We start from the raw sequence: 27,683 nt of genomic DNA, 5'->3' as shown, positions 1-27,683 counted from the left end.
GTCCTTGTTTTCCATAGCTGTGAGACAATGAACCTTGAGTGTTAATCCTGACATGGAAGCTGTTTTATTATGAAAACATACTTCTGATTATGCAGTCTCCTGCTTAAATTTTTTAAATGGCTTTCCATTAGAGTGAAATTTAAAAGTCCTTTATGCCCTGAAAGCCTACACCAGTTGACTCCTAGCTTCATCTGTGAGCATCTTGTTTCTTTTCTTACTATACCATAATGACTGTGTCAGCTAGGGTTGATTGTTACATAAACCACAGAAGTAAATTCTGTACAATTTAAGCAAAAGGGGGAATCTGTTACCGATTTATGCTTATTGCAGAGAATTAAGGGCAAAGCCTGTCTCATAATTCTGGAAGGACAGAAATAAGCTTGGTTTTAAGAGTTAGATGAACAAGAATTAACCAACAGGCTTTATTTTACTACCATTGGACTATCATAGGTCTGACCATTTTCTACTCATTTGAGTACATGTTTAAGGTTTAAACACCCAAGAGAAACTATTATTGTCTTGGCATGGGTCACATGTTCACCCATGGGCCACGAGGGTATGAAATGTGGGAGGTACAATTCACTGATAGAAAAGATAATGCTATTTGTGAAAGAAATGAAAGGAATTCTGAGTAAGCAAAAACAACAGGAATTGTTTCTAAGGATTTCTTATTAGTTTACGTGTCCCTTTTGCAGAGATGCCTGCCCTAAACTGTTAATCTCAGTGGTTACCTTTTAAAATCCTGTCAAAGCACATTTTACTTTTTGTTGGGAACAGGCCCCCCAAAATCTGGCCATAAACAGGCCCCCAAACTGGCCATAAACAAAATCTCTGCAGCACTGTGACATGTTTATGATGGCCATGATGCCCACACTGGAAGGTTGTGGGTTTACCAGAATGAGGGCAAGGAATACCTGGCCCACCCAGGGCGGAAAACCACTTTAAGGCATTCTTAAACTACAAACAATAGCATGAGCAATCTCTGCTTTAAGGACATGCTACTGCTGCAGATAGCTAGCCAAACCCATCCCTTTATTTTGGCCCATCCCTTTGTTTCCTATAAGGAATACTTTTAATTAATCTATAATCTATAGAAACAATGCTTATCACTGGCTTGCTGTTAATAAATACATGGGTAAATCTCTGATTGAGGCTCTCAGCTCTGAAGGCTGTGAGACCCCTGATTTCCCACTCCACACCTCTATATTTATGTGCGTGTGTCTTTAATTCTTCTAGCACCGCTGGGTTAGAGTCTCCCTGAACAAGCTGGTCTTGGCAACTTTTCATGATAACATTAACATGTATATGATTTTATAATCTCTATTTCCTTCACTTTAAGTTTCATAAATGCAAGAATGACACCTATTTAGTTTTTTTTGTAGTATTATTGCATCTATTATTTTATCTGGACATAAAAGGCACATATGATTTATAGAATACTGTAAAATAAAGTAAATTTTGAAAAATTTTACTGATGCAGTCAATTAAATGACGTTAAAATATTTAAAATAATTTTATAATGGAATAGAAAAATGTGCATGTTAAAAATAAAAAGAATTGAAAATTCTGTATTTGGTATACAGACAATTATATAGAAGAAAACAAAAGCACAAACTATGCAGTAAAAAGCTTGAAAAATACTTTATCAATTTTTCATTTATGAAGCTTAATTTTGATAGACATGTAATTCTTGGCTGGCATTTATATGGTTTCAGGCTAAAAGCAGGAGGACCCCAATCCCTCTGGTTTGTAAGGTTTTTGCTGAGAAGTCTGCTGTTAGTCTGACAGGTTTTTTAATAGGTTACCTGATACTCTGTCTCACAGCTCTTAAAATTCTCTCCTTCACATTGACTTTTTTCAGACAAACAAGTGCTGAGGGAATTTGCCACTTCCAAACCAGCGCTACAAGAAATGCTAAAGGGAGTTCTAAATTTTAAAACAAAAGCTTGCTATACACCAAAATGGAACCTCCTTAAAGCATAAAACTAACAGGGCCTATAAAACAATAACACAATGAGAAAAACAAAGTGTCTAAGTAACAACTAACAGAATTAATTGAACAGTATCTCACATCTTAACATTAACATTGAATGTAAATGGCCTAAATGCTCCAAGTAAAAAAATATAGAATGACAGAATGGATAAAAATCCACCAACCACGTATCTGCTGTCTTCAAGAGAGTCACCTAACACATAAGGACTCATGAAACTTAAGGTAAAAAGGTGGAAAATGATATTCCACAAAAATGAAAACCAAAAGCAAGCAGGAGTAGCTATTCTTATATCAAACAAAACAAACCTTAAAGCTACAAAGCTTTGTTGCTTTAAGGTCTGTATCCTTTTTTATATTAAAAAAAAGACAAAGAAGGATACTATGTAATGATAAAATGATTAATCCAACAGGAAGATCAGTATCCTTTTTTGTCTTTAAAAAAGACAAAGAAGAATACTGTATAATGATAAAAGGATTCATCCAACAAGAAGATATTACAATCCCAAATTTATAGGCATCTAACACTGGAGCTCCCAGATGTATAAAACAATTCTTACTACACCTAAGAAGTGAGAAAAACAGCAACACAGTAATAATGGGGAACTTCAATACTTTACTGACAGCACTACACAAATCATCAAGACATAAAGTAAAGAAGAAGCAATGAACTTAAATTACACTCTAGAACAAATACACCTAACAGACATTCACAGAACATTCTTCCCCCAAACTGCAGAATATGCATTCTTCTCTTCAGCACATGGAAAATTCTTTAAGATATGCCATACAATAGGGCACAAAAAAACAAGTCTCAATAAATTTAGAAAAATCAAAATCATATCAGGAATTTTCTCAGATCACAGTGAAATAAAACTGGAAACTAACTTCAAAAGGAACCCTCAAAACCATAAAAATAAATGGAAATTAAACAATCTTCTCTTGATTAATGTTTGAGTTAAAAATTAAATCAAGATGGAAATTTAACAATTCTTTAAAATGAACAGTAATAGTGGCACAACTTATCCAAACATCTGGGATACAGCAAAAATGGTGCTAAGAGGAAAGTTTATAGCATTAAATGCCTACATCAAAAAGTCTGAAAGAGCACAAATAGACAACTAAGGTCACACTTCAAGAAACTAGAGAAACAGGAACAACTAAACCCAAACAAAACAGAAAGCAAGAAATAACAAAGATCAGAGCAGAACTGAATGACATTGAAACAAAAAATAGAAAAGATAAACAAAAAGCTATTTTTTTGAAAAGATAAACAAAATTGATCTTAGTAAGATAAGTCAAGAAAAGAAAAGAGAAAATCTAAATAAGCTCAGTTAGAAATAAAACTGGACATATTACAGCCAATACCACAAAAATTATAAAAAATTATTTAAGGCTACTGTGAACACCTTTACACATACAGACTAGGAAATCTAGAGAAAATTGATAGATCCTTCAAAATATACAACCCTCTTACATCAGTAAGAAATAGAAACCATGAACAGCCCAATAACAAGCAGCGAAATGGAATTGGTTATAAAAAGAAAGTTGCCAACAACAAAAAAGGGCTAAAACCAGAAGGATTCACAGCTGAATTCAATTAGACATTCAAAGAAGAATTGGTACTATTTCTTCTAAAACTATTCCAAAAAATAGAGAAAGAGGAAATCTTCCCTAAACTATTCTATACAGCCATTATCATCCTAATAGCAAAACCAGCAAAGGCTACAACAAAAACAGACATCTACAGACCAATGTCCCTGATGAACATAATTGCAAAAATTCTCAACAGTATACAGCTAACTGAATTCAACAGCACATCAAAAAGATAAGGCATCATGACAAAGTAGGTTTTATCCTAGGGATGCAGGGATGGTTTAACATATGCAAGTCAATAAATGTGATACGTCTTATGAACAGAATTTTTTAAAAAGTATGATTATCTCAAAAATGCAGAAAAAGCATTTGATAAAATCGAGAATTATTTTATGATAAATTTCCTCGACAAAATAGGCATAGAAGGCACTTACCTCAAACAAATAAAAGCCATTTATGACAAACCCACTGCCAACATCATACTAAATCAGATAATTTGAAAGCATTCCCCCTGAGAACTGAAACAAGACAAGGATGCCCACTTTTATCACTTATATTCAGCATAGTAGCGGAAGTCCTGGCCAGAGCAACCAAACAAAAGAAATACATAAAGGCATCCAATCTTGAAAAGAGGAAGTCAAACTCTTTCTGTTCACTGGTGGTATGATTGCATACCTAAAAAACTCGAAAGGCTCATCTAAAAAGCTTCCAGATTTTACAAACAAATTTAGTAAAGTCTTAGGATACAAAATCAATGTACACAAATTAGTAGCACTGCCATACACCAAAAACAAGGAAGCTGAGAATCAAATTAAGAACTCAATCTGTTTTACAATAGCTGCAAAAATAAATAAATAAATACTTAGAAATATATTTAACAAAAAAAGTGAAAGAGCTCTACAAGGAAAAATTATAAAACACTGCTGGAAGAAATCATGGATGACACAAACAAATGGAAACATATTTCATGCTCATAGATTGTGACCTGGTTAAGTTTGTGTCCTTACACTAACCTCATTTTTAATTATAATTCCCATAATCCCCATTTGTCAAGAAAGAGACCAGATGGAGGTAAGTGGATCATGGGGGTGATTTCTCCCATGCTGTTTTTGTGATAGTAAATTCTCATGAATCTGATGGTTTTATAAGAGTTTGATAGTTCCCCCTGTGTTCAATCTCCCTCCTGCTGCCAAGTGAAGAAGGTGTCTTGCTTGCTTCCCCTTTACCCTCCACCATAATTGTAAGTTTCTTGAGTCCCCCCAAGCCCTGTGGAACTGTGAGTCAATTAAACCTCTTTCCATTATATTTTATTATATATATATATAATATATATAATAGGTAATATATATTATATATTATATATTTATATTATATATATTATATAATATATATTATATATATTTTATATATTATATATTATATAATACATATTATATATATTATATAATATATATTATATAATATATATAATATGTATTATATAATATATTTTATATAATATGTGTAATATATATTATATAATATATATTATATAATATATATTATTATATATCATATGATATATAATATATATTATATAATATATATTATATAATATATATTATATATCATATGATATATATAATATATATTATATAATATATATTATATATCATTTAATATATAATATATATTTTATAAATATATATTATATAATATGATATATATTATATATTTATAAAATATATATTATATATATTTATATAATATAACATGTTATATATTATATAAATATATATATTTACACATATATTTCCAGTCTTGGGCACTTCTTTACAGCAGTATGAAAATAGGCTAATACAGATATAAAAAAAATTATTGTGAAAATGACCATACTGCTTAATCTATAGATTCAATGTAATTTTTATCAAAATACCATTATTATTCTTCACAGAACTGGAAAAAAAAACTTCTAAATTTCATTTGGAACCCATAAAGAGCCTTCAGAGCCAAAACCATACTAAGCAAAAACAACAAATCTGGAGTCATCACATTACCTGACTTCAAATTATAGTGCAAGGCTGTAGTTACCAAAGCAACGTGGTACTGGTATAAAAATAGACATGCAGACCAACAGAACAGAATAGACAACCCCTGAAATAAAGCCAAATACAGCCAACTGATCTTTGACAAAGCATACAAGAACATAAAAGGACCCCCTCTTCATCAAATGGTGCTTGGATAACTGTCAATGAAACTAAATCTTCAGCTCTCACCTTATACAAAAATCAACTTCTGATGGATCAAAGTCTGAAATCTGAGACCAGAAACCATATAAATTCTAGAAGATAACATCAGAAAACCTCTTCCAGGCATTGGCTTAGAAAAAGAAATTATGGCTTAGATCTCGTAAGCAAATAAAACAAAAATAAATCAATAAATGGGACCTAATCAAACTAAAAAGCTTATGCACAGCAAATAATAATAATGATAATCAGCAGAGTAAACAGACAACCCACAGAGACAAAATATTTGCATGCAAACTATGCATATCAGAAAGGATTAATATCCAATAACTACAAGCAACTCAGGCAAATTGGCCAGAAAAAAAAATAATCCCATCAAATGTATGCAAAGGACATGAATAGACTATTTTTTAAAGAAGTATACTAACTGCCAACAAACATGAAAAAATGCTGAACATCACTAATTATCAGGGAAATGCAAATTAGACCCACAGTGAGATACCGCCTTACTCCTGCTTGAATGGCTATAATTAAAAAGTAAAAAAAAAAAAAAAAGATATTGGCATGGATGTGATAAAAATGGAATACTTTTACACTGCTGGTGAGAATGTAAGTTAGTACAACCACCATGGAAAGCAGTATGTGTGTTCCTTAAAGAACTAAAAGTAGAACTACCATTCAATTTAGCAATCTTGCCTCTGGGTATCTACCACCCCACCCCCACAAAAAATAAGTCATTATATGGAAAAGGCATATGAACATGTATGTTTATAGCAGCACAATTCACTATTACAAAGATATAGAATTAACCTAAGTGCCCATCATCCAAGGAACGGATAAAGAAAATGTGATATATATGCACCATGAAATACGACTCCCCCATAAAAAAGGAGCAAAATAATGTCCTTTGCAGCAACTTAAATGGAGTTAGAGGAAATTATTCTAAGTTAAGAAACTCAGGAATAAAAAAAAATTGTGTATTTTCACTTATAAGGGGAAGCTAAGCTATGAGAATGCAAATGCATAAGAATAACATAAGGGACTTATATTATCCTAGTATCTAGAATCTACAAGGAACTCAAATCAGCAAGAAAAAGTGAATAATTCTATGAGAAAGTATGCAAAGTTCATGAATAGACAATTATCAAAAGAAGATACACAGTCAAAAACATATGAAAAATGCTAATCATCACTAATTTTAACTCAAGAGTGAAGGTTGGTGGGGGTGATAAATAAAAAACATATTGGGTACAGTGTATACTGCTCAGATGTGGGTGCACAAAAATCTAATAAATCACCGCTAAAAAACTTATCCGTGGACCAAAAACCACCTGTACCTCAAAAATCATTGAAATAAAAATAAAAATATTTAAATAAATAAATATAAAAGGAATGAAAATATACCAATATATCAACAATATTTATGGATGATTTTCCACGTATTTCAAATGTTTAATAATGAGTATTTGTTATTTTATAGATCATATCCAAAGAAACAATACATAATGAGTAAAAATTTTCATCTTCATGTGGATATAGAGTTACATAAAAAATAGTTAATGCTAGCCAAAGGAGATTTAGAAACACCTGTATTCTATTGAGATGACTGAGTCTCAAGAAACTTCAATTTTATTTTGCTCTTTCTTAGTAATGATTGGATTCATCATATGGAAATGTATTCCACGGTCTAGAAAGAAAAAGCGAATGATAAAGAAGGTTGGAATCTTGTGTTTATTCACTAGTTGCCACAGGGAATGGGGCATTAAAACAAATTAACAATATGAAAATGTTTGCTATGGGATATTTTAGTCTATTTATTTTAAAGTTGCTTAGATTTAAACTTTGTATTTTTTGTTTTTCTTTTACTGACACATAATGTTTTACATAAGTATGGGATACATGTGAGTTTTTGTTGCATGCATAGAATGCATAATGATCAAGTCAAGGTATATAGGATATCATTTTGAATATATATCATTTCTATGTGATGAGAACATTTCAATACCTCTCTTTTAGCTGCTTTGTAATTTAAAATATATTGTTAACACAAGTCACACTAGCCTTCCACTGGACATTAAAACTTACTTTTTCTATGTGTGTGTTTTTCCCATTTGCCAGCCTCTCTTTATTTTCCTCTCCCACCCTTCCACACTTCCAAGCCTCTGGTATCTATCAGTCTATTGCCTATTTCCATGAGATCAAGTTTTTAGCTCTCATGTATGAGTTGAGGACATGTGGTATTTGAATTCCTGTGCCTGGCTTATTTCACTCAATGTAGTCACCTCCAGTTGCAAATGACTTAATTTTATTCTTTGTTATAGCTGAATAGTATTCCATTGTGTGTGTGAGTGTGTACTACATTTTCTGTATCCATTGGCTCATTGAAGAAACACTGGTTGATTTTGTGTCTTTGCTATTGTGAATAATGCTGTGATACACATGTGAGTGTGTTATCCTTTTGATATACTGATTTAATTTCCTTTGAGTAAATACCCAATAGTGGGGTCCTGAATCATCTGGAAGTTCTATTTTTACTTTTTGAAGAAATATCTATAATGTTTTCTATATTGGTTGTACTAATTTACATTCCCACCAACAGCGTATAAACATTAATTTTTATCACATTCTCAACAGTGTCTATTATTTTTTGTCTTTTTTAAAAATTATTATTATACTTTAAGTTTTAGGGTACATGTGCACAATGTGCAGGTTAGTTACATATGTATACATGTGCCATGCTGGTGTGCTGCACCCACTAACTCGTCATCTAGCACTAGGTGTATCTCCCAATGCTATCCCTCCCCCTCCCCCCACCCCCCAACAGTCCCCAGAGTGTGATGTTCCCCTTCCTGTGTCCATGTGTTCTCATTGTTCAATTCCCACCTATGAGTGAGAATATGCAGTGTTTGGTTTTTTGTTCTTGCGATAGTTTACTGAGAATGATGATTTCCGATTTCATCCATGTCCCTACAAAGGACATGAACTCATCATTTTTTATGACTGCATAGTATTCCATGGTGTATATGTGCCACATTTTCTTAATCCAGTCTATCATTGTTGGACATTTGGGTTGGTTCCCAGTCTTTGCTATTGTGAATAATGCCGCAATAAACATACGTGTGCATATCATAGCCATTCTAACTGAGGTAAGATGATGCCTCATTGTGCTTTTGATTTGCATTTCCCAGAGGATGTTAAGCATTTTTTCATGGACCTATTTTTCATTACTGTGTCATCATTTGAGAAATATCCATGCATGTCCTTTGACCACTTTTTAATGAGTTTTTTTTATTCTTGAGTTGCTTGAGTTTCTTATATATTCTAAATATTTGTTGTCAGTTGAGTACTTTTCAATATATTCTATGCAACAGTTTGTCTCTTCGGCGCTTTGATTATTTCTTTTTCTGTGCAGAAGCTTTTTCGTTTATTATAGCTTCATTTTGTCTTTGCGTTTAGTTGGCTCTGTTTTTGAGGTCTTAACCAAAAAATATTTGCCTAGACCAATGTTCTGATTTTTTAAATGTTTTCTTCTTGTAGTTTTATAATTTTAGATCTTATGTTTAAGTCATTAATCCATCTTGGGTTGGCTTTTGTGTATGGTAAGAGATATAGTTTCAGTCTTTTGCATATGGATATTCAATTTTCCCAGCACCATTTATTGAAGAGGGTATTCTTTTCCCGGTGTACATTCTAGCTGCCTTTGTTGAAAATCAATAGGCTATACAAACATAAGTGTATTGCTGGGTTCTCTGTTTTGTTCCATTGGTTTTGCTCAGGATTAATTTGGCTATTGTAGTTCTTTTTAGGTTTCATACAAATGATAGATATCTGTTTTTTTATTTCTATAAAAGTGATGTTATTTTGATAGCAGTTGCATTGACTCTAGATTTCTTTGGACAATGTAGTCATTTTAATGATAATAATTCTTTCTATCCATGAGCATGAGATTTCTTTAAATTTGTTTGTGTCCTCTTCAGTTTCTTTCATCAGTGTTCCGTAGTTATCTTTGTAAACATTTTTCATGTCTTGGTTAAATTTACTCCTGGGTAATCTATATAGCTATTGTAAACAGGATTGCCTTCTTGCTTCATTTTTTGACTATTTTATTATCAATGTATTGAAACACTACTGATTTTTGTATGTTGATTTCATATTGTCCAAATTTACTAAATTTATTTATGAGTTCTTTTCTTTTTTTCTTTTCTTTCTTTTTTTTTTTTAGATGGAGTCTTGCTCTTTTGCCCAGGCTGGAGTGCAATGGCATGATCTCAGCTCACTGCAATCTCTGCATTCTGGATTCGAGTGATTCTCCTGCCTCAGCCTCCAGACTAGCTGGGACTACAAGCGCGTGCCACCACAGGCTAATTTTTTCACTTTTAGTAGACACAGGGTCTCATCGTGTTGGCCAGGCTATTCTTGAACTCCTGGCCTCAGGAGATCCACCCGCCTTGGCCTTCCAAAGCGCTGGGAATACAGGCATGAGCCACAGTGCCTGGCCTTGTTTATGAGTTCTTACAGTCTTTTGTTGGAGTCTTTTTTAGGTCTTTCTATATACAAAATTATGTCATCTGCAAAGTGGACAATTTGACTTCTTTTTGCAAGTCAATTTGGATGTTTCTTATTTTTTTCTCTTCCCAGATTACTGATTAGGACTTTCATGTTCAATAAGATTTGTGAAAGTGAACATTCTTTTTTTGTTCTGTGTCTTAGAGAAAAAGCTTTCAGCTTTTGTCTGTTCAGTATATTGTTAGCTTTGGGTTTGTCACATATGACCTTTATAATTTTGCAGAATGATCTTTCTATGTCTAGTTTGTTGAGAGTTTTTAATATGAACAGATGTTAAATTTTATCAATTACTTTTTCTACATCTATTAACCTAGTTATATGGGTTTTGTTCTTCATTCTACTGAGGCAATGTATTCAGTGTATTGATATGTGTATGTGACCATCCTTGCATTTCGGTATAAATTTCACTTGATCATGGTGCATTACCTTTTGATGTGCTGTTGCATTTGGTTTGCTAGTATTTTATTAAAGATCGTTGCATCTACGTTTTCTTACAGATATTGGCCTGTAGTTTTGTGTTGTTGGTGGCAGATGCTTGTCTGGTTTGGTATTGTGGCCTCGCAAAATAAGTTTGGAAGCATTCCTTTCTCTCATGTGTTTTTGAAATAGTTTGAGGAGGATTGATATTCATTCTTTTTTAATACATTTGGAAGAATTCAGCAGTTAATCGACCTGATCTTGTCACTTTTTTTGTTGGGAGACATTTTATTACTGACTCAATCTCATTGTTCACTGATCAGTTCAGTTTTTCTACTTCTGATTCAATCTGGATAGGTTGTGTGTTTATAGAAATTCAATCATTTCCTCTATATTTTCCTGTTTGTTAGCATTTATAATATTCTCTGATTATCTTTGATATTTCTGTGATATCAATTGTAGTGTCTGTTCTTTTATTTTGCTGATTTGTTTCTTATCTGTTTTCTTGGTTAGTCAAGCTAGCAGTTTATCAATATTGGTTATATTTTTGAATAACATACTTATCACTTCATTGACCTTTGTATTTCTTTCCTTAGTCTATCTTTAGTTTTTCTCCAATCTTTATTATTTCTTTCATCCTACAAATTTTGGGTTTGCTGTGTTCTTGCTTTTTCACTTCCTTGAGGCGCATTGTTAGATTGTTTATAAGAAATCTTTCTGCTTTCTGGTGTAGATGTTTATTGCTATAGCCTACCTGTTCTTCATGCTTTTGCTGTATAGTATAGATTTTGACATGTCGTGTTTTCATTTTTATTTCTTTCGATAGTTTAAAAAAATGTCCATCTTGAAAACCAAACACCGCATGTTCTCACTCATAGGGTGTGTTAGGTATACAGCTGTTGTTACCATGGTGATGGCCAGTGTCATGCAGAAGATTATACCTCGCTATTCTCTTGCTCAATGGCTACTCTGTAATGGCAGTTTGAGATGGTATCAACATTCTACAGTAGAAGAATCAAGAATTCTTGCAGGGAATCAGCAAAAAGAGAAAAGCAAAAAAGATAGGAAATAAAATGGTCACATTGAAAGTAAGCCATTAACCATTCCAAAGGATATTGACCTTCGTCTAGAAACAAAGTCAGTTACAGAAGTGGATACATTAGCATTGCATTACTTTCCAGAATACCAGTGACTGGTGGATTTCACAGTGGCTGCTACAGTCGTGTATCTAGTAACTGAAGTCGACTACAAGTTTATGAAGCCTACACAGGAAATAAATATCAGTTTAGTCTGGTGCCTGCTTGTTTCGTCTTTTGCAATCGAAGTTCTATTTTCATTAATTACACACTATTTTAAAGTAGAAGATGCTGGTGAAAGATCTGTTTGTGTCACCTTTGGATTTTTTTTCTTTGTCAAAGCAATGGCAGTGTTGATTGTAACAGAAAATTATCTGGAATTTGGACTTGAAACAGGGTTTACAAATTTTTCAGGCAGTGTGATGCAGTTTCTTGAAAAGCAAGGTTTAGAATCTCAGAGTCCTGTTTCAAAACTTACTTCCAAATTTTTTCCTGGCTATTTTCTGTTCACTCACTGGGGCTTTTTACACATTTCCTGGATTACAGCTGGCTCAAATGCATCTGGATACCCTGAATTTGTCAACAGAAAAAATTACACAAACATTACTTCATATCAGCTTCTTGGCACATTTATTTATGGTTCTGCTCTGGGTAAAACCAGTCACCAAAGACTACATTATGAACCCAACCTTGGGTGAAGAAAGCATCACTTTAATGACAGAAGCCACATTTGGTACTCTGCAAATCTGGTTAATAATCCTGCTGTGTGCTTTGCGGTTGGCCATGATGCATAGTCACCTGCAAGCTTATTTAAATTTAGCCCAAAAATGTGTGGATCAGATGAAGAAAGAAGCAGGGTGAATAATAAGTACAGCTGAGCTACAGAAAATGGTGGCTTGAGTCTTTTATTATCTTTTTGTCATTGCACTGCAGTATGTGGTGCCTCTGGTAACGCTGTTTCACACAACTCTGCTTTTGAAAACATTAGGTAATCATTCCTGGGGTATTTATCCAGAATCTGTCTCTACCTTACCAGTAGATAATAGTCTACTCTACAATTCTGTTTACTCTGAATTACCATCAGCTGAAGAGAAGATGAAGGTTACTGTTACACAAATAACAGTGGCACTGAGCAGCTTAAAAACATTTTTACACTTCTTGTTTTTTGAGGACTTCTGTCTTTTCTGACCTGGTAGATTGCTGCTTGCCTCTTTTCTACAAGCCTTTTTGGGCTTTTTTATCACCAGTATCTGACTGTGGCATGAATCTCAGTTAACAAAAAAGCATATCAAAATCACAGTTTAAATTCAAATATTTGTGCCCTTAAAGGGCTGACGAAAACCAGAAGAAAGCAAATACAATGGAAAAAAATCAGAATATCTTGTATTAAATGTTTCCTCTGTATTCTCAGGGTGAATTAATGTTAAAATTACAAAATAGATTGTTAACTGTTACACTGTGGCATTGGAATTTTAACTGTTTGTATTTACTGGTATGAGGGCTATCTACAAGGGTAATATTTCTGATTACCTTGGCTTACAGAAACCTCCAGCAGTCTTTGAAACATCTCACATGACTCTAGTTATTGATTGCTTTTAATGGTATTATGGTACTGCTGGTCGTCATAGTGGCTGCCTATAGAACAATCTTCAAACTGAGCCATGCTTTAGGGGAGAGAAAGGGGCTAAAGTCTCTTCTGTTGGTAATATATTAGTTACTCTTGAAACGATAAAATCCAACAGAAAGGAAGAGATAGCTACTGTATATTACAGTAAAGAAAGCTGCATAGTTATTTTAAATTTAGTGGAGATGAATACAGTTATTATCTACAACTACTGCTGCTTGAGAATGGCAAGAGTATTGTTTTAAAACATATTCTACCCAACTTGAGAGTTCTTTTAAAATGATTGGCCATATGAACACTTGTAATCTTGCCATTAGGCTTAGACCTGCCATATTTTTTTTATTCTATGATCCTAAATAGTTCCTTTTAATAGTCTAAAAATATTTATCAATACTGATCAGACTTTAAAGAAATTACTTTGTAAACTTGCTGACTACCTGTATGTATTGTACATCTATTATATATTAAATATATAATATATTGAGATTATAAAAGATGGAAATATTGATTCCTTATAACATTTTAAGTTGCAGAATGTATGATAAAAGTGATTTGAATGAGATGTATTTGTATCTAGAAATTTTATTTCTTTTTGGAATGCGATTAAAATACATTTTGAAAGCTCAAAAAAAAAGTCCATCTTAACTATTAATGGTCATTTGGGATTATGTTATTTAATTTTCATGTATTCATATAGTTTCCAAAGATCCTCTTGGTGTAGGTTTTTACTTGTATTTTATGGTGGTTCGACTTATTTGCAATATATATATATATTTTACTTTGTTGTCATTTATAGCCTATTGTGTTTTGTCTTATTTGTTTTATTTATTTATTTATGTATTTATTTATTTTTTGAGACGGAGCCTTGCACTGTCGCCCAGGCTGGAGTGCAGTGGCGCAATCTCGGCTCACTGCAAGCTCCGCCTCCTGGGTTCACCCTGTTCTCCTGCCTCAGCCTCCTGAGTAGCTGGGACTACAGGCGCCCACCACCACGCCCCGCTAATTTTTTGTACCTTTAGTAGAAATGGGGTTTCACCGTGTTAGCCAGGATGGTCTCGATTTACTGACCTCGTGATCTGCCCGTCTCGGCCTCCCAAAGTGCTCGGGTTACAGGCGTGAGCCACCGCGCTGGGGCAGCCTATTGTTTTTTAAATGTTGACATTTGTAGGCTGTACGGAGAATGTGCTAATAAAAAGAACGTTTATTCCGCCCTTGTTGGATAACATGTTTTGTAAATATATATTAAAATCATTTGGCCTAAATTCCAGTTTAAATCCAGTGTTTGTTTTTTGATTTACTGTTTTAATAATCTTTTTCATGCTGAGGTGGGGGTATTGAAGTCTCCCACAGTTATTGTATTGCAGTCTATTCCTCTTTTTAGATGTAGTAATATTTGCTTTATGAATCTGGGTATTCCAGTGTTTGCTGAATATATATATTCAGAATTGTTATACTCTGTTGCTGGATTGATCACTTTATTATTATTTAATGAGTTTCTTTTCTTTTTCTAACTTAAATTCTGGTTTGTGTGATATAAGTATAGCTACTTCTGCTTAGTTTTGGTTTCTTGTTGCATGAAATATCTTTTTTCATGCTTTTGCTTTCTCATCTATATTTGTCTTAATAGGTGAGGTGCATTTCTTGTAGGCAGCATGTAGTCAGACCATGTTTTCTAAATTCATTCACACAGTCTATTATTTTAAGTGAGTAATATGATGCATTTACATTCAAGGTTGTCTTTGATATCTAAGGTAGTGTTTCTGTTATATTCTTAACTGTTTTATATATTCTTTGTTCCTTACTATTTCTCTGACTTTGTCATTGTTGTTAGTTTTTTTGTAGTGGTACCATGAATCCTTGCTCTTCCTTATTTGTGTTTTTGCTTTACCAATGGGTTTTTTACTTTTATTTGTTTTCATGAAGGTTATCCTTTTGCTTCCAATTTTAGAATTCATTTTATAAATAATTTTCATCTTAATTTCTTTGTTGACATCACTGTCATTCATGTTATTTAAATTTCACTTATTTGTATAGTTTCCAGAGTTTCTCTTGGTATTGATTTCTAGTTTTACTCCACTGTGGTCTGCGAAGATACTTAATCTGATTTCAGTATTTTAAAATTTGTTGAGACTTATTTTGTGGCCTAAAATATGGTCTGTCTTGGACAATAATCCATGTGCTGATGAGAAGAATATATATTCTGCAGTTGTTGAGTAGAATGTTCTGTAAATGTCTGTTAAGTCATTTGGTCTAAAGTCCAATTTTAGTCCAACGTTTATTTATTTATTTTCTATCTAGATAATTTGTCTAATGCTCTGAATGGTGTGTTGAATTTCCCAGGTATTATTGTATTGCTCCCTATCTCTCTGTTTATGACTAAATATAGGTTTTATAAATGTGGGTGATCCAGCATTTTGTAAATATATATTTGTAATTGGTGTAAGTTCTTAATGAATTGACCCCTTTATTATTATATAATAACCCTTTTGCATTTCCTTAACTGTTTTTGACTTAAGGTCTGATTTATCTGGTATAAGTGTAGCTTCTCCTTTTTGCTTTTAGTTTTCATTTGCATGGAGTATCTTTGTCCACTCCTTTACAGGTAACATGAGTTTCTCGTAAGCAGCATATAGCTCAAAAATGTTTCTAAATGTATTCAGCCAGTCTATATATTTTTAAATGAATATTTAATCCATTTACAATCAAGGAATGTAATTGATATGTAAGGTTTTGTTCCTGTCATGTTATTGTTTTCTAGTTAATTTATAAATTCTTTGAATTTTTCCTTTTCTTTGACTGTCGTTGTTTGGTGGAGTTTCTGTAGTAGAGTCCTATGATTCGTTTCTCTTCCTCCTTCATGTGATTGCTTTACCAGTGAGTTTTATACTTTCATGTGTTTTCCTGGTTGTAAATGTTGTCTTTTTACTTCCATGTTTAGGAATGAGTTGAGCATTTCTTGTAGGGCCAGTCTAGTGGTGACAAATTTCTTTAGGATTTGCTTGCCTGGAAAAGATTCATATATACTTTATTTATGAAGTTTAGCCTTGCTGAATGTGGAATTCTTAGCTGACATTATTTTTTCTTTCAGCATTTTGAAAATGCCATTCCACTGTTTTCTGGCCTTTATGATTTCTGCTGAGAAATCCACTGTTAGTCTGATGGGGTCTCCTTCATAGGTGAGTAGATGCACTTCTCTTTCTGGTTTTAGAATCTATGCATTTACATTGATTTGAGACAGTCAGATTTTAATGTGCTGTGGTGAAGTCCTTTTTCACTGCATTTGTTAGGGAACACTGAGCCTTCCATATCTGAATGTCTAAATCTCTTGCTAAATGTGGAAAGATTTTATCTATTATTTCATTAACTAGATTCTCTAGGTCTTTTGAATTCTCATAACCCTTAAGAATACAATTCATAATTTGGTTTGTCCTATGGAGTCCCAAATGTCTCAAAGAGTTTCACTTATTTTAAAAATTTATTTTGCAAAATTTTTTCTTAATTATTTTAAAGGACCTACTTCAAGTCATGGAATTTTTTTCTTTTCCTTGGTATAGCCTATTTTTTAATGTTTTAAATGTGTTTTGTATTTCCTCCAATATATTTTTTTTTCCTTCAGAATTTCTGGGTTTTCTTTTCTTTTCTTTTTTGAGATACCTATTTCCTTTCTCATTTGTACCTTGAATTGATTTTCTCACTTTCTTTTATTGGTTTTCAGATTTCCCTTGCATCTCACTGAGCTTCTTTAAACTTAATGTTTTGTAATTTTTAGGGGGTGATGAATATATTTATTATCATGATAGTGGTGATGGTTTCATGGGTATACATGTGTCAAAACTTAACCAAATTTTACACCATAAACAGGTGCAATTTATTGTGTGGCAATTATACATCAATCAAAATGTTAAAATAGAGCCACAAAATCCTTTCGATTTCTCTCAATACGAGATGGATTATAATTCTCTTCTCCCGAGTGTGGGCTGGCCTTAGTGTATCGTTTGACCATTAGAATATAGCAGATACTGGGACTTCTGAATATAGGGCATAAGAGGCCTTGCATCTTTGGTACAGCTGCCTGGGAACACTCTCTGAAAGCCCTGAGCTGCCACATAAGAAGTCTGGCTACCTTGAGACTGTGATGCTAGAGAGGCCATTTGTAGATACTCCAGTTGAAGCTCCCAGCTGAGCCCAACCTTCTCCATCAAAGTGCCAGACATGTGAGTGACCAACCCAGCCCAGCCCAGATACCATCTGAATACCACAGGGTAACCTTTGTTACTATCGTGTGGAAAAAAATATATTACCCCAATTGAGCCCTGTTTGAGTTTCTGACATCTGGAATTGTGAGATATATTATAATGAAATGCCTATTGTTTAAAGCCATTAGAAAGTTTTGGGGAAGTTTATTATGCAGCAGTAGATAAAAAGAAATGAATTTGGCACATGGAAGTCATCAGTGCTTTTTTAACAAAACTATGTGGCATTGAATTGGTACTGGGTAAGGGGCAGAAGCTGGAAGAGCCATGAAGAGACTGACAGTGAAGGGCTGAAGGACAATGAGGAATATGTTATTAGAGCTGGAGAAGATATGACACATTATGTGGTGTAAGAAGTTTTGTGAACCTGCTGACTTTAAATAATATTTTTGAATTTTTCTCTGATATTTTGAGGACTTATTTTTGGTTAAGATCTTTTCTTGCCGGACACAGTGGCTCAAGCCTGTAATCCCAGCACTTTGGGAGCCTGAGGCAGGTGGATCATGAGGTCAGGAGATCGAGACCATCCTAGCTAACACGATGAAACCCCACCTCTACTAAAAAAATACAAAGAAAATTAGCCGGCCGTGGTGGTGGGCGCCTGTAGTCCCAGCTACTCGGGAGGCTGAGGCAGGAGAATGGCATGAACCCGGGAGGTGGAGCTTGGTGAGCCGAGATCGCGCCACTGCACTCTGGCCTGGGAGACAGAGAGAGACTCCGTCTCAAACAAAAAAAAAAAACTTTTGTTAAGGAAATATTATATTCCTTTAGGGATGTCATATGTCTTTGCTTTCTTATGTTTCTTGTGTCTGTACATTGATTTCTGTGCATCTGATGTAAAAGTCACTTTTTATTTTTGAATTTACTTTCTTTGAGGGTGAGGATTTTTTTCCTGAAGATGTGACTGTAATGTTGGTTGGGTAGGGTTTGTTGGCTTTGCATTCAATCATGAAGTCTCTGTGTGATTTCTTTGGCTGTAAATATCATTAGTGGTATCTGTGGTTTCCTCAGTGCATTACAGTGTGGTTATTGCTAGGGGCTACAGTGAAGTTGTGATGGCTACACTGAAGTGCTGTATGGGCCCATCTCTAGGTTTCAGTGGTAGTGTTGGTGAACTAAGCTTATCTATCCTTTTGACCTAGAGTGACATATGCTGGCACCTGTGTTGGTGACTCCAGGCAGGCCACCAGCAGGGTAACTTACTCAGATGCCAGTTGTAATTGTAGCATACTGGGAGGGCAAATGGACTCTCAAACTTCTGGACAGCCATGGTGGCACGGGCAATGTAGGTAGAAGTGGTGAAATGCTCTTCGAAGTCTCAAGTGCTCTTCTGAGTCCCAATTGTGTTGGCAATGGTTGCAATGGGCTGTGTATGCCAGTGTCTAGGCCAGTTGTTGGCACTTGCAGGTAAAAGCCAGCTGTGATGGAAGCAGTATGTGGTTTATGCCCAACTTCAGTGCCCCCAAAAGACACAATTTGTTGTCCCAGGTGGTGGATTAGATTGGGGAACCTCCCCAGGACCCTGGATCCTGCACTTTGTCCTAAGGAAGGGGTGATACTGGATGGAGCTGAATTACACTCAGGTTCCCCCCAGTGGTGAGTGCCTGCACAGATGTATTTGGTAGGAGTTAGGCAATCCTCAGGGGGCTTGTGAAATGCTTGGGTGAGGGGCATCTGTCACTGCTCTGGGGTCCTGCCACAGGGACGGGGGTGGTGGTCTCAGCATCCACAACTTTGACTGGTGACTGGTGGTTGGGTAAATTTATTCCTCTCATGCCCAGCCCCTCTGGGGCTTGCTCCCTCCTCCCACCTGTCACAGACAACCTGGCTATTCTGTCAGACCTGAGAAATTTATGCTGTTCTTTAGTTCAACCCTGGTTAGTAGGAACTCCTCCACAGCTCAAGACCAAGTCACTGTGACAGCTGTCACCCTGCTCAAGTCGTTGGGATAATGATCACTTCCAGTGCTGTTGGCTGCAGTCCATGTCATGCTTGCTTCTCAGTCTTGGTTGTGTTAGCCCACTCCCTGCTCATGCCCCAGTTCCATGAGCAGCAGCTTGAGTTTCCTTAATGACTAGGAATGTCAACAACCCTGATAACTAGGTCCATGAATAGTCTGTTAAGAGCTAAGATTAAAAATGGCATCTTGCTATAGCTTCTTAGGCTATAGGAAGTGTGTGGAACCAAGGGCATGTTCCCTCCCTTGAGTGGTTTCTTCTCTCAGTCACCTGACTGTTCCCTTTGCTAGATTCAGGGATTGGGAGGATCAAAGTGCTCTCCCATGATCTAGATTTTATGATTCCCCGGTGAGAAAATGGACCAGAGAAAAGCTGTTGCTTACTTTCTCCTGCATTATAGAGTCACTCCTGATTTCCAGCCAGTCTTGGCCACACAGGCTGCCTGTTTTTCTTTTCCTTTCTAGTTTTTGCCATTTCCTGTCACTTTTCTGTTGAACTCTTGCATTCTCTCTTGGATAATGTACTGAATGTATGATTGTCTATATACTATTATGGTACTAAATGGATGCAGCTGGCTTGAAATGTTCCTAGTCAGCCATCTTCAAAAAAATTCGTACAGATGTTGAATCATGCAACCTTTCTGAACTCATTTATTCATTCTAGTGGGTTTTTCAAAATTCCTTAGAAATTTTTATTTGCATGATACTGTAAAGTTTCCAATCCCCAGGTGGAGGCCATTGATTATTTTTGTTGCATGATATCTTTCACTAAGACCTTCAGTATAATGTTGAATAGAAGTGGTAGAAACATATTCTTGTCTTGTTTCTAAAGTAACTTTCCCAAACTATAATAATACTTTCCCAAAGTATTATTATATTTTCTAGGGTACATGTGCACAAAGTACAGGTTTGTTACATAGGTATACATGTGCCACATTGGTTTGCTGCATCCATCAACTCGTCACTCACTTAGGTATTTCTCCTAATGCTATCCCTCCCCCAGCTCCTACCCCCCAACAGGCCACAGCATGTGATGTTTCCCTCCCCTGTGTCCACGTGTTCTCATTGTTCAACTCCCACTTATGAGTGAGAACATGTGGTGTTTGATTTTCTCTCCTTGTGATATTTTGCTGAGAATGATGCTTTCCAGCTTCATTCATGTCCCTGCAAAAGACATGAAATCATCCTTTTTATGGCTGCATAGTATTCCATGGTGTATATGTGCCTCATTTTCTTTATCCCGTCTATTATTGATGGACATTTGGGTTATCAGTTCTTTATCCGTGATATCATGCTGTTTTCCTGTCCTGCCTCAGCACCAATGACCTGACGAGCCTTGTTGAAGGAAGACTCCATCTGATGACTCAGAGCAAGTATTTTTTAGTGTGTTATTGTTATTAGCAGAAAGAGGGCCATAAAATACATGGGGCAAGCTGAATATATCTTAGGCAAAAGAAGAAAATATTCAGATTCTTATGTTATTTTATCTAATTATTTTATCTCTTTTGGTGTGTGTCTTATAATGTGTGTATTGTATTAATAAAAGTATATAAACATGTAGTTTACAAATAGTTGCCAATATTATTAGTGCATATCCAAGTATTATATTACTGGAAGTATAATCCTGAAAATATAGAGACCATTAAGCTCTTAAGTCAATAGTATCCTGATGCTTTTCCTGGTTCCATCATGATAGCTGAGCAAAATTGTGCTGAGGGTGCAGAGAGATGCTAAAGAACTATCAGTTATTGGTTCTGGCAGTAAGATAAATGTTTCTTTACTAACTTACGCTCTTGGACAAAGATAACAATTTTAACTATAAAATGTGTTTCTTGTAAACTCATAGATATCAGGAGGTTGTAGGGCAATGTTCTACAGTATAGTCATAATTGATCTTGACATATAATTGGACCCACTTTTATCTCAAAAGAAACTGATTAATTGTGGTAGTTTTTCATTTTTTTGTGTGATGTAAGGGTAAATTGTTTGAGTCACTGGATTAAATAGATTTTATAGCACAACGATGCCTACATCCTGGCAAATAACATTAGTAGCTGCAAAATTGTTCAGTGAAGTCATGCAAGGTGTTCTGATGTTGCGGATTTCCTGAGACAACTTGAGGAAAATTATATTTTAAATTGGAGACCAAAGTATTGTTCAAGGCATAAGAGGGGATTCCTGTATTAAGTGGGATCTCAAAAAAAATCATGATGTGATCATTTTGATGCAACTTTATGGTTTTTATAAAGTTATTGCAAGTAGTGTTTACTCTCTTTAAAAGTCAGTGATGGATATCAGAAATATGCTGATGTTGAAATGAATTTAGATAAAGAATCTCTTAGATGGAAACTAAACTGGGAAAAACCCAGCGCCATTTTTATGTGGTACAGCTGAGGGTTTTGGTAAGCACAATAATGCCCTCCAAAGATGTTTATGTTCTACTTCTCAGGTATTGGGAATATATTATGTTTCATGGCAATGGGCATACAAAGTTATACATAGGATCAAGATTGCTAATCTTCTGATGAAAAACAGGGATATTATAATGAATTATAATGGTGAATTCAGTGTAGTAACTAGGGTCCAGAAATGTGAAAGAGATATAGAGAATGTAAAATGTCAAAATGATGGCATCTTAGAAAGGCAACCAGATAATGTTTTCTTCAACTGTTTGCTTTGGTAATTTTCTCCATATTAGCTTAAAATTCCACCAAGTTCCCATAAACTGTATACATAAAATTGGATAATTTTACATTAACAGCATCGATATAAAGTGAGAGAATATAGAACAAAAGTATAATGTCTAAAACGGGAGGCTCAGGTACAATTAGAGTATAGATAGTGTACATTTTATAAGGTCATAATTGTGGATGGCTTGGTGAGACAAATATTAATACATGTATGTTTTACTAATAATATTTATTAAATTATTACGTACACAATTTGGTATAGAAAATAATGTAGAGACTGAATTATCAAGAAGTCATATGAGATAGTCTGGGTTTATCAAGGGTAAGAGGATAGTGTAAAAATGAAGATGATTTGTGAGGATATTAACTACTAAATAATAAACACTGATGATATGAAGTCTTTCTTTTCCAGATATACAAAATAGGTTTTCTCTTTGCCATTTGGAAGAACCCACTTTCCACTTATGTTATCATTAAAAGATCCCTTTTATTTCCAAGCTGGCACTGGGGTCCGCCAGCACTTTCTTGTTTTTTTTTTGTTTTTGTTTTTTTTCTCCACATCTTCACATTCTTTCTGAATAACAAGCCTAAGCCCCCATGACCTGATCACCTGTCAGGTGATCACCTTGGCCATCACCTTGGCCTTTATTCACCTAGTGATGCTTCTCATAGTAATGGATTTGTTGTCTCCAGATGTATTTGAGTCACTGCATTTTTGGAATGACTTCAGATGTTAAGTGTAATTCTACCTGAGCAGAGTGACAAGGGGCCTCTCCATCTGCACCTCCTGCCTCCTGAGTACTCTCCAGGCCATCACCATCAATCCTAGCACCTCCTGGTTGGCAAGAGTTAAACATAAATCCACAAATTACATTATCCATGTTTTCTTCTTTTTTTGGTTCCTCAATTTATTTTCCAGAAGTAACATGATCACGTACACCGTAGCTTATTTCAAGTGACACAGACCAGGCAACTGACAAATACCGACAAGTAAATATTGTTCATTTTCCTAGATAATCTCTATAATCAAGGGGGCTGATTTTTATTCTGGAATTTTCCCCAAATGTTTTCTTTGTAGAAATTATGTTGCTCTCATTGTTTAACCATTAGAGGTGATCCCATCATCTTCACAGCCCCAGCCTCTGCTCCAGTCCCTCCCCAGAGAAAAGGGCCGCCCATGCCATCCTGCTGCTGGTGAGTTGCTTTGTGGTCATGGACTCAGTGGACATCATTATTTTATTAACCGTGTGGTAGGTTTTTAACTCAGTTATCCTGGATATCCAAAGGTTTGTGGTCCATCTTTAGGCTTCCATTTGTTCTTTGGTACAGATCAATGTGTCCTTTGGTACAAATCAATTGATAAAGGAATAATCAATGTTCTGCAAAAAATAAATTCAAAGAGGCATCATTTTTAATAAGATCATAACAGAAAAATAATCCTCTGAAAAAACAGATTTTTCCTTCAGCAGTTAAATTATTGAGGGTAGCACAGGATTTTCATCTGACTGAAGTACAATGTGTAAAATTGTAATTTCATATCTAAATATTTTTGAATTTCATGCTACCAAGAATTATTTGGTTTCTTTAGTTCAAAGTCCACCAGATTTTGATCTTCCCAAATCAAGTCTCTTACTCTTTAATTTTTAACTGTATACACAAAAAGCATTTCTTTCTTCTTGAAGTGTACTCTTAAGAAGCTCCTATTTGTAACCAAAAAACGTAGTGTTTTTTCTTTTGAAATTATTTTAGTCTCTTTTTGACTAAGGCATTTTAGCTAAGTATCTAATTGTTGCTTTAATGATATTTTACTCACCTCTATTAGTATTCATTTCTCTGTTTTTGGCTCCACAAGAGCTGCGGAATTTTTCTCTCATCTTTGCAAGTTATGTATTTTTCTCTTGCTGATTTTTAGTGTTTTCCTCATTTTTGGTGTTATACAGATTATGATTTCTTTTATGTATTATTTATTTTTTTCTTTTGTGGACACACAATTTCTGAATTCAAGGATTCATGTTTTAAATTGTAGAAACTTATATTTATATTACAAATTCTTTGACTATTGCTGTTCTCTCTTTTTCTTTTTTTTTTGAGACAGAGTCTCGCTCTGTCGCCCAGACTGGAGTGCAGTAGTGCGATCTCGGCTCACTGCAAGCTCCACCTGCCAGGTTCACGCCATTCTCCTGCCTCAGCCTCCAAAGTAGCTGGGACTACAGGTGCCTGCCACCACGCCCAGCTAATTTTTTGTATATTTTTTAGTAGAGACGGGGTTTCACCGTGGTCTCGATCTCCTGACCTCGTGATCTGCCAGCCTTGGCCTCCCAAAGTGTATTCTCTTTTTATTATTATTATTATTTTTGAGATGGAGTCTGTCTCTGTCACCCAGGCTGGAGTGCAGTGGCGCGATCTCTGCTCACTGCAAGCTCCGCCTCCTGGGTTCATGCCATTCTCCTGCCTCAGCCTCCCGAGTAGCTGGGACTACAGCCCCCCGCCACCACACCCGGCTAATTTTTTGTATTTTTAGTAGAGACGGGGTTTCACCGTGTTAGCCAGGGTGGTCTCTATCTTCTGACCTCGTGATCCGCCAGCCTCAGTCTCTCAAAGTGCTGGGATTACAGGAGTGAGCCACCGCGACCAGCCAACTATTGCTGTTTATTTTTAAATATATTTTCAAGAAACAATTAGTTTTGTTTTCTTTCTCATTCTTTTACTTCTACTCTTCATGTATGTATAATTATATTTGTGTTTTCTATTACCTTTCCTCTTTTTACTGTATTGGACTATAATAATTGTGCTCACTAATTTCTGTTCACTGATCTTATCAGCTTAGATAATACTTTAATTTTTAACTTATATATTGAGTATTAAATTGATCAGTTTTATTTGTAATTATCTATCTTCCGCTTGGCTGAATATAACTTCTTAAGCTTATAACTTCTTGTTCTTTCCATGTTATTTTTTTCTTTTTCTTAATGTATTGAATTTCTTCTGACACTCATTCTAGTAACTTTTTTCTCTGTGTGCAACGTAAGTTATAATTTGTTTCTCAGATTTGAGATCTGCCATAAGTTTGAGGCTTTATTTTTTTTTTTTCTATTTGCTTTATGGCAAGTCGGACAACCTGCATGGATTTGGCGTCATTGTAGTCACCCATATCTAAGAGCAGCACTTGCTTCTTAGCATGATGAGTTGTTTCTGGATTGTTTCTTTATTTTACTTATATTCCTGGTAGATTCTTATATTTTCCCTTCAACTCTATTCAGTATTTTAAGAATTCTTAGGACTTTCTGAGAATTTCAGCTTTCTGTATTAAATGTTTTTAATGAGTATTGTATTTTCTCAAAAAGCACAAATATCAATAGTGTACACATGAGGAAAACTATATATATATTCTGTTGCAGACGACAGCATCTCATAACAAAATCCTAGTTACTTCATTTAAAAGACAGCTCTCCTCCAATATACTATGAGGTAACAAAAATTTGTAGTGTGTAATTTTTTTAATATTAGAAAACTGATCTTACATTTTGCACAAATTTCTGAAGTGATAATACTTCACTGTTTTTCTATAGAAGTAACTTAATATTGGCAAAATTACTTATTGGATTTGCTTTTGAAGTCTTAGTCATAAGCTCATTTCCTATGCCAATGTCTAGAAGAAATTTTTCTAGGTTATCTTCTAGGATTTTTGTTTTCTGAGGTCTTATATTTAAGTATCATCAATGTTGTGTTAATTTTTGTACATGGTGAGAGGTATGAGTCCAGTTTTATTTTTCTGCATATGGCTAGCCAGTTATCCCAGAACCATTTATTGAATAGGGTGTCTTTTCCCTATTGTATATTTTTTGACTGTTGAAAAGACCAGTTGGTTGCTGATGTGTGGATATATTTGTGGGCTGTCCATTCTGTTCCAGTGATATATGTGTCCATTGTTTTTACCAGTGCCATGCTATTTTGTTTAATATGGCTTTGTAATATATTTTGAAGTCAGGTAATATGATGTCTCTGGCTTTGTTCTTTTTGCTTAATATTGCTTTGGCTATTCAGGCTCTTTTTTGATTCCAGATAAATATTAAGATTGCTTTTGTAAAAAATTTCTGAAAATGGCATTGGTAATTTGACAGAATTGTGTTGTGTCTGCAGATTGCTTTGGGTTGTATGGAAATTTTAATAATATTGTTTCTTCCAATTCATGAGCATGAAATGTTTTCCCTCTTTCATCTGCAATTTCTTTCATCCGTTTTTTTTTTTTTTTAGTTTATCTTGTAGAGATCTTTCACCTCCTTGGTTAGATATATTTTTAGGTATTTAAATTTGCATATGTGGCTATTTTAAATTTGATTGCATCCCTGATTTGCTTATCAGCTTTTATTTTATTAGGGTATATAAAACGTACTGAATATTTCACATTCGTTTTGTATCTTGACACATTACTGAAGTCACTTATCATGTCTAAGAGTCTTTTGGAAGAATCCTTAGAGTTTTCTAGGTATAGAATCATATCATCAGCAAACAGAGATAATTTGACTTCCTTTCTTCCTATTTGGATGCCTTTAATTTCTCTCCCTTGCCTAAATGCTCTGGCTAGGACTTCCATTACTATGTTGAGTAGGAGTGGTGAGAGTGAGCATATAAGCATAACATTAATACAGGTCTTTTTGACCCTCAAGCTCTGAACAAGGAAAGCATGAAGGCAAAAACAAAGATAAAATACAGTTAAAAATGCAGTGGCTGACTGAAAAATGTATGCCACAAGGAACACAGAGCACAGGCTCAATAATTTTGGGATTGTTTTTGTAATTGGTAGATTTATTTATTTATTTATTTATTTATTCACTAATTCATTCATTTAGTTGACTTTTAATCATAAAATTGCACGTTTTTGAGATACAGTGTGATGTTTCAAAATATATGTAAATTGCATAATAATAAAATCAGGGTAGTTAGCATGTCCATCACCTCAAACCTTTATCATTTCTTTTTGGTGGTAACTTTCAAGATTCTTTTTTCTAGGTAACTTGAAATACACAATACGTTATTATTACCTAGAGTCACCCTGATGTGAAATAGACACAAGAACTTATTCTTCCTATCTAACTGTAACTTTGTACCCATTGGCCAATCTCTTCTTATCTTCCCCCTTCCCCACAACCACTGGTAACTGCCATATCTACTCTTTACTTCTGTGAAATTCACTTTTGTAGATTTTGTAGATTTCAGATATAAGTAAGATCAAGGTATTTCTCTCTCTGCCTCTGGCTTATTTTATTTAATCCTATATCCCTCAGATTC

The 27,683-nt window shown here is 34.6% G+C and overlaps 1 protein-coding gene and 1 pseudogene across 3 annotated transcripts in view; both read left to right on the top strand.

Annotated features, from left to right (window-relative positions):
* LOC109028496 (uncharacterized) overlaps positions 1-27,683 on the top strand; it is a 116,760-nt gene that overhangs the window by 17,147 nt on the left and 71,930 nt on the right. Inside the window, exon 4 of one of the 3 annotated variants that reach the window (XM_055352081.1) lies at positions 16,583-16,675. The exons of 1 other annotated variant lie outside the window; for it this stretch is intronic. In XM_055352081.1, the coding sequence (XP_055208056.1) occupies positions 16,583-16,590 (8 nt within the window). In that variant the 3' untranslated portion in view covers positions 16,591-16,675. Of the gene's footprint in view, positions 1-16,582; positions 16,676-27,683 lie in introns of those variants that run through there. One more of the 3 variants, XM_055352082.1, reaches the window with a different exon arrangement.
* Positions 11,599-13,684, top strand: LOC101126211 (transmembrane protein 161B-like; annotated as a pseudogene).

The sequence above is a fragment of the Gorilla gorilla genome, chromosome 8 (genome assembly GCF_029281585.2).
Source record: "Gorilla gorilla gorilla isolate KB3781 chromosome 8, NHGRI_mGorGor1-v2.1_pri, whole genome shotgun sequence".
Taxonomy (NCBI): Eukaryota; Metazoa; Chordata; class Mammalia; order Primates; family Hominidae; genus Gorilla; species Gorilla gorilla.
The sequence above is the reverse complement of the archived record's forward strand: the minus strand, read 5'-3'. Positions and strand labels throughout refer to the sequence as shown.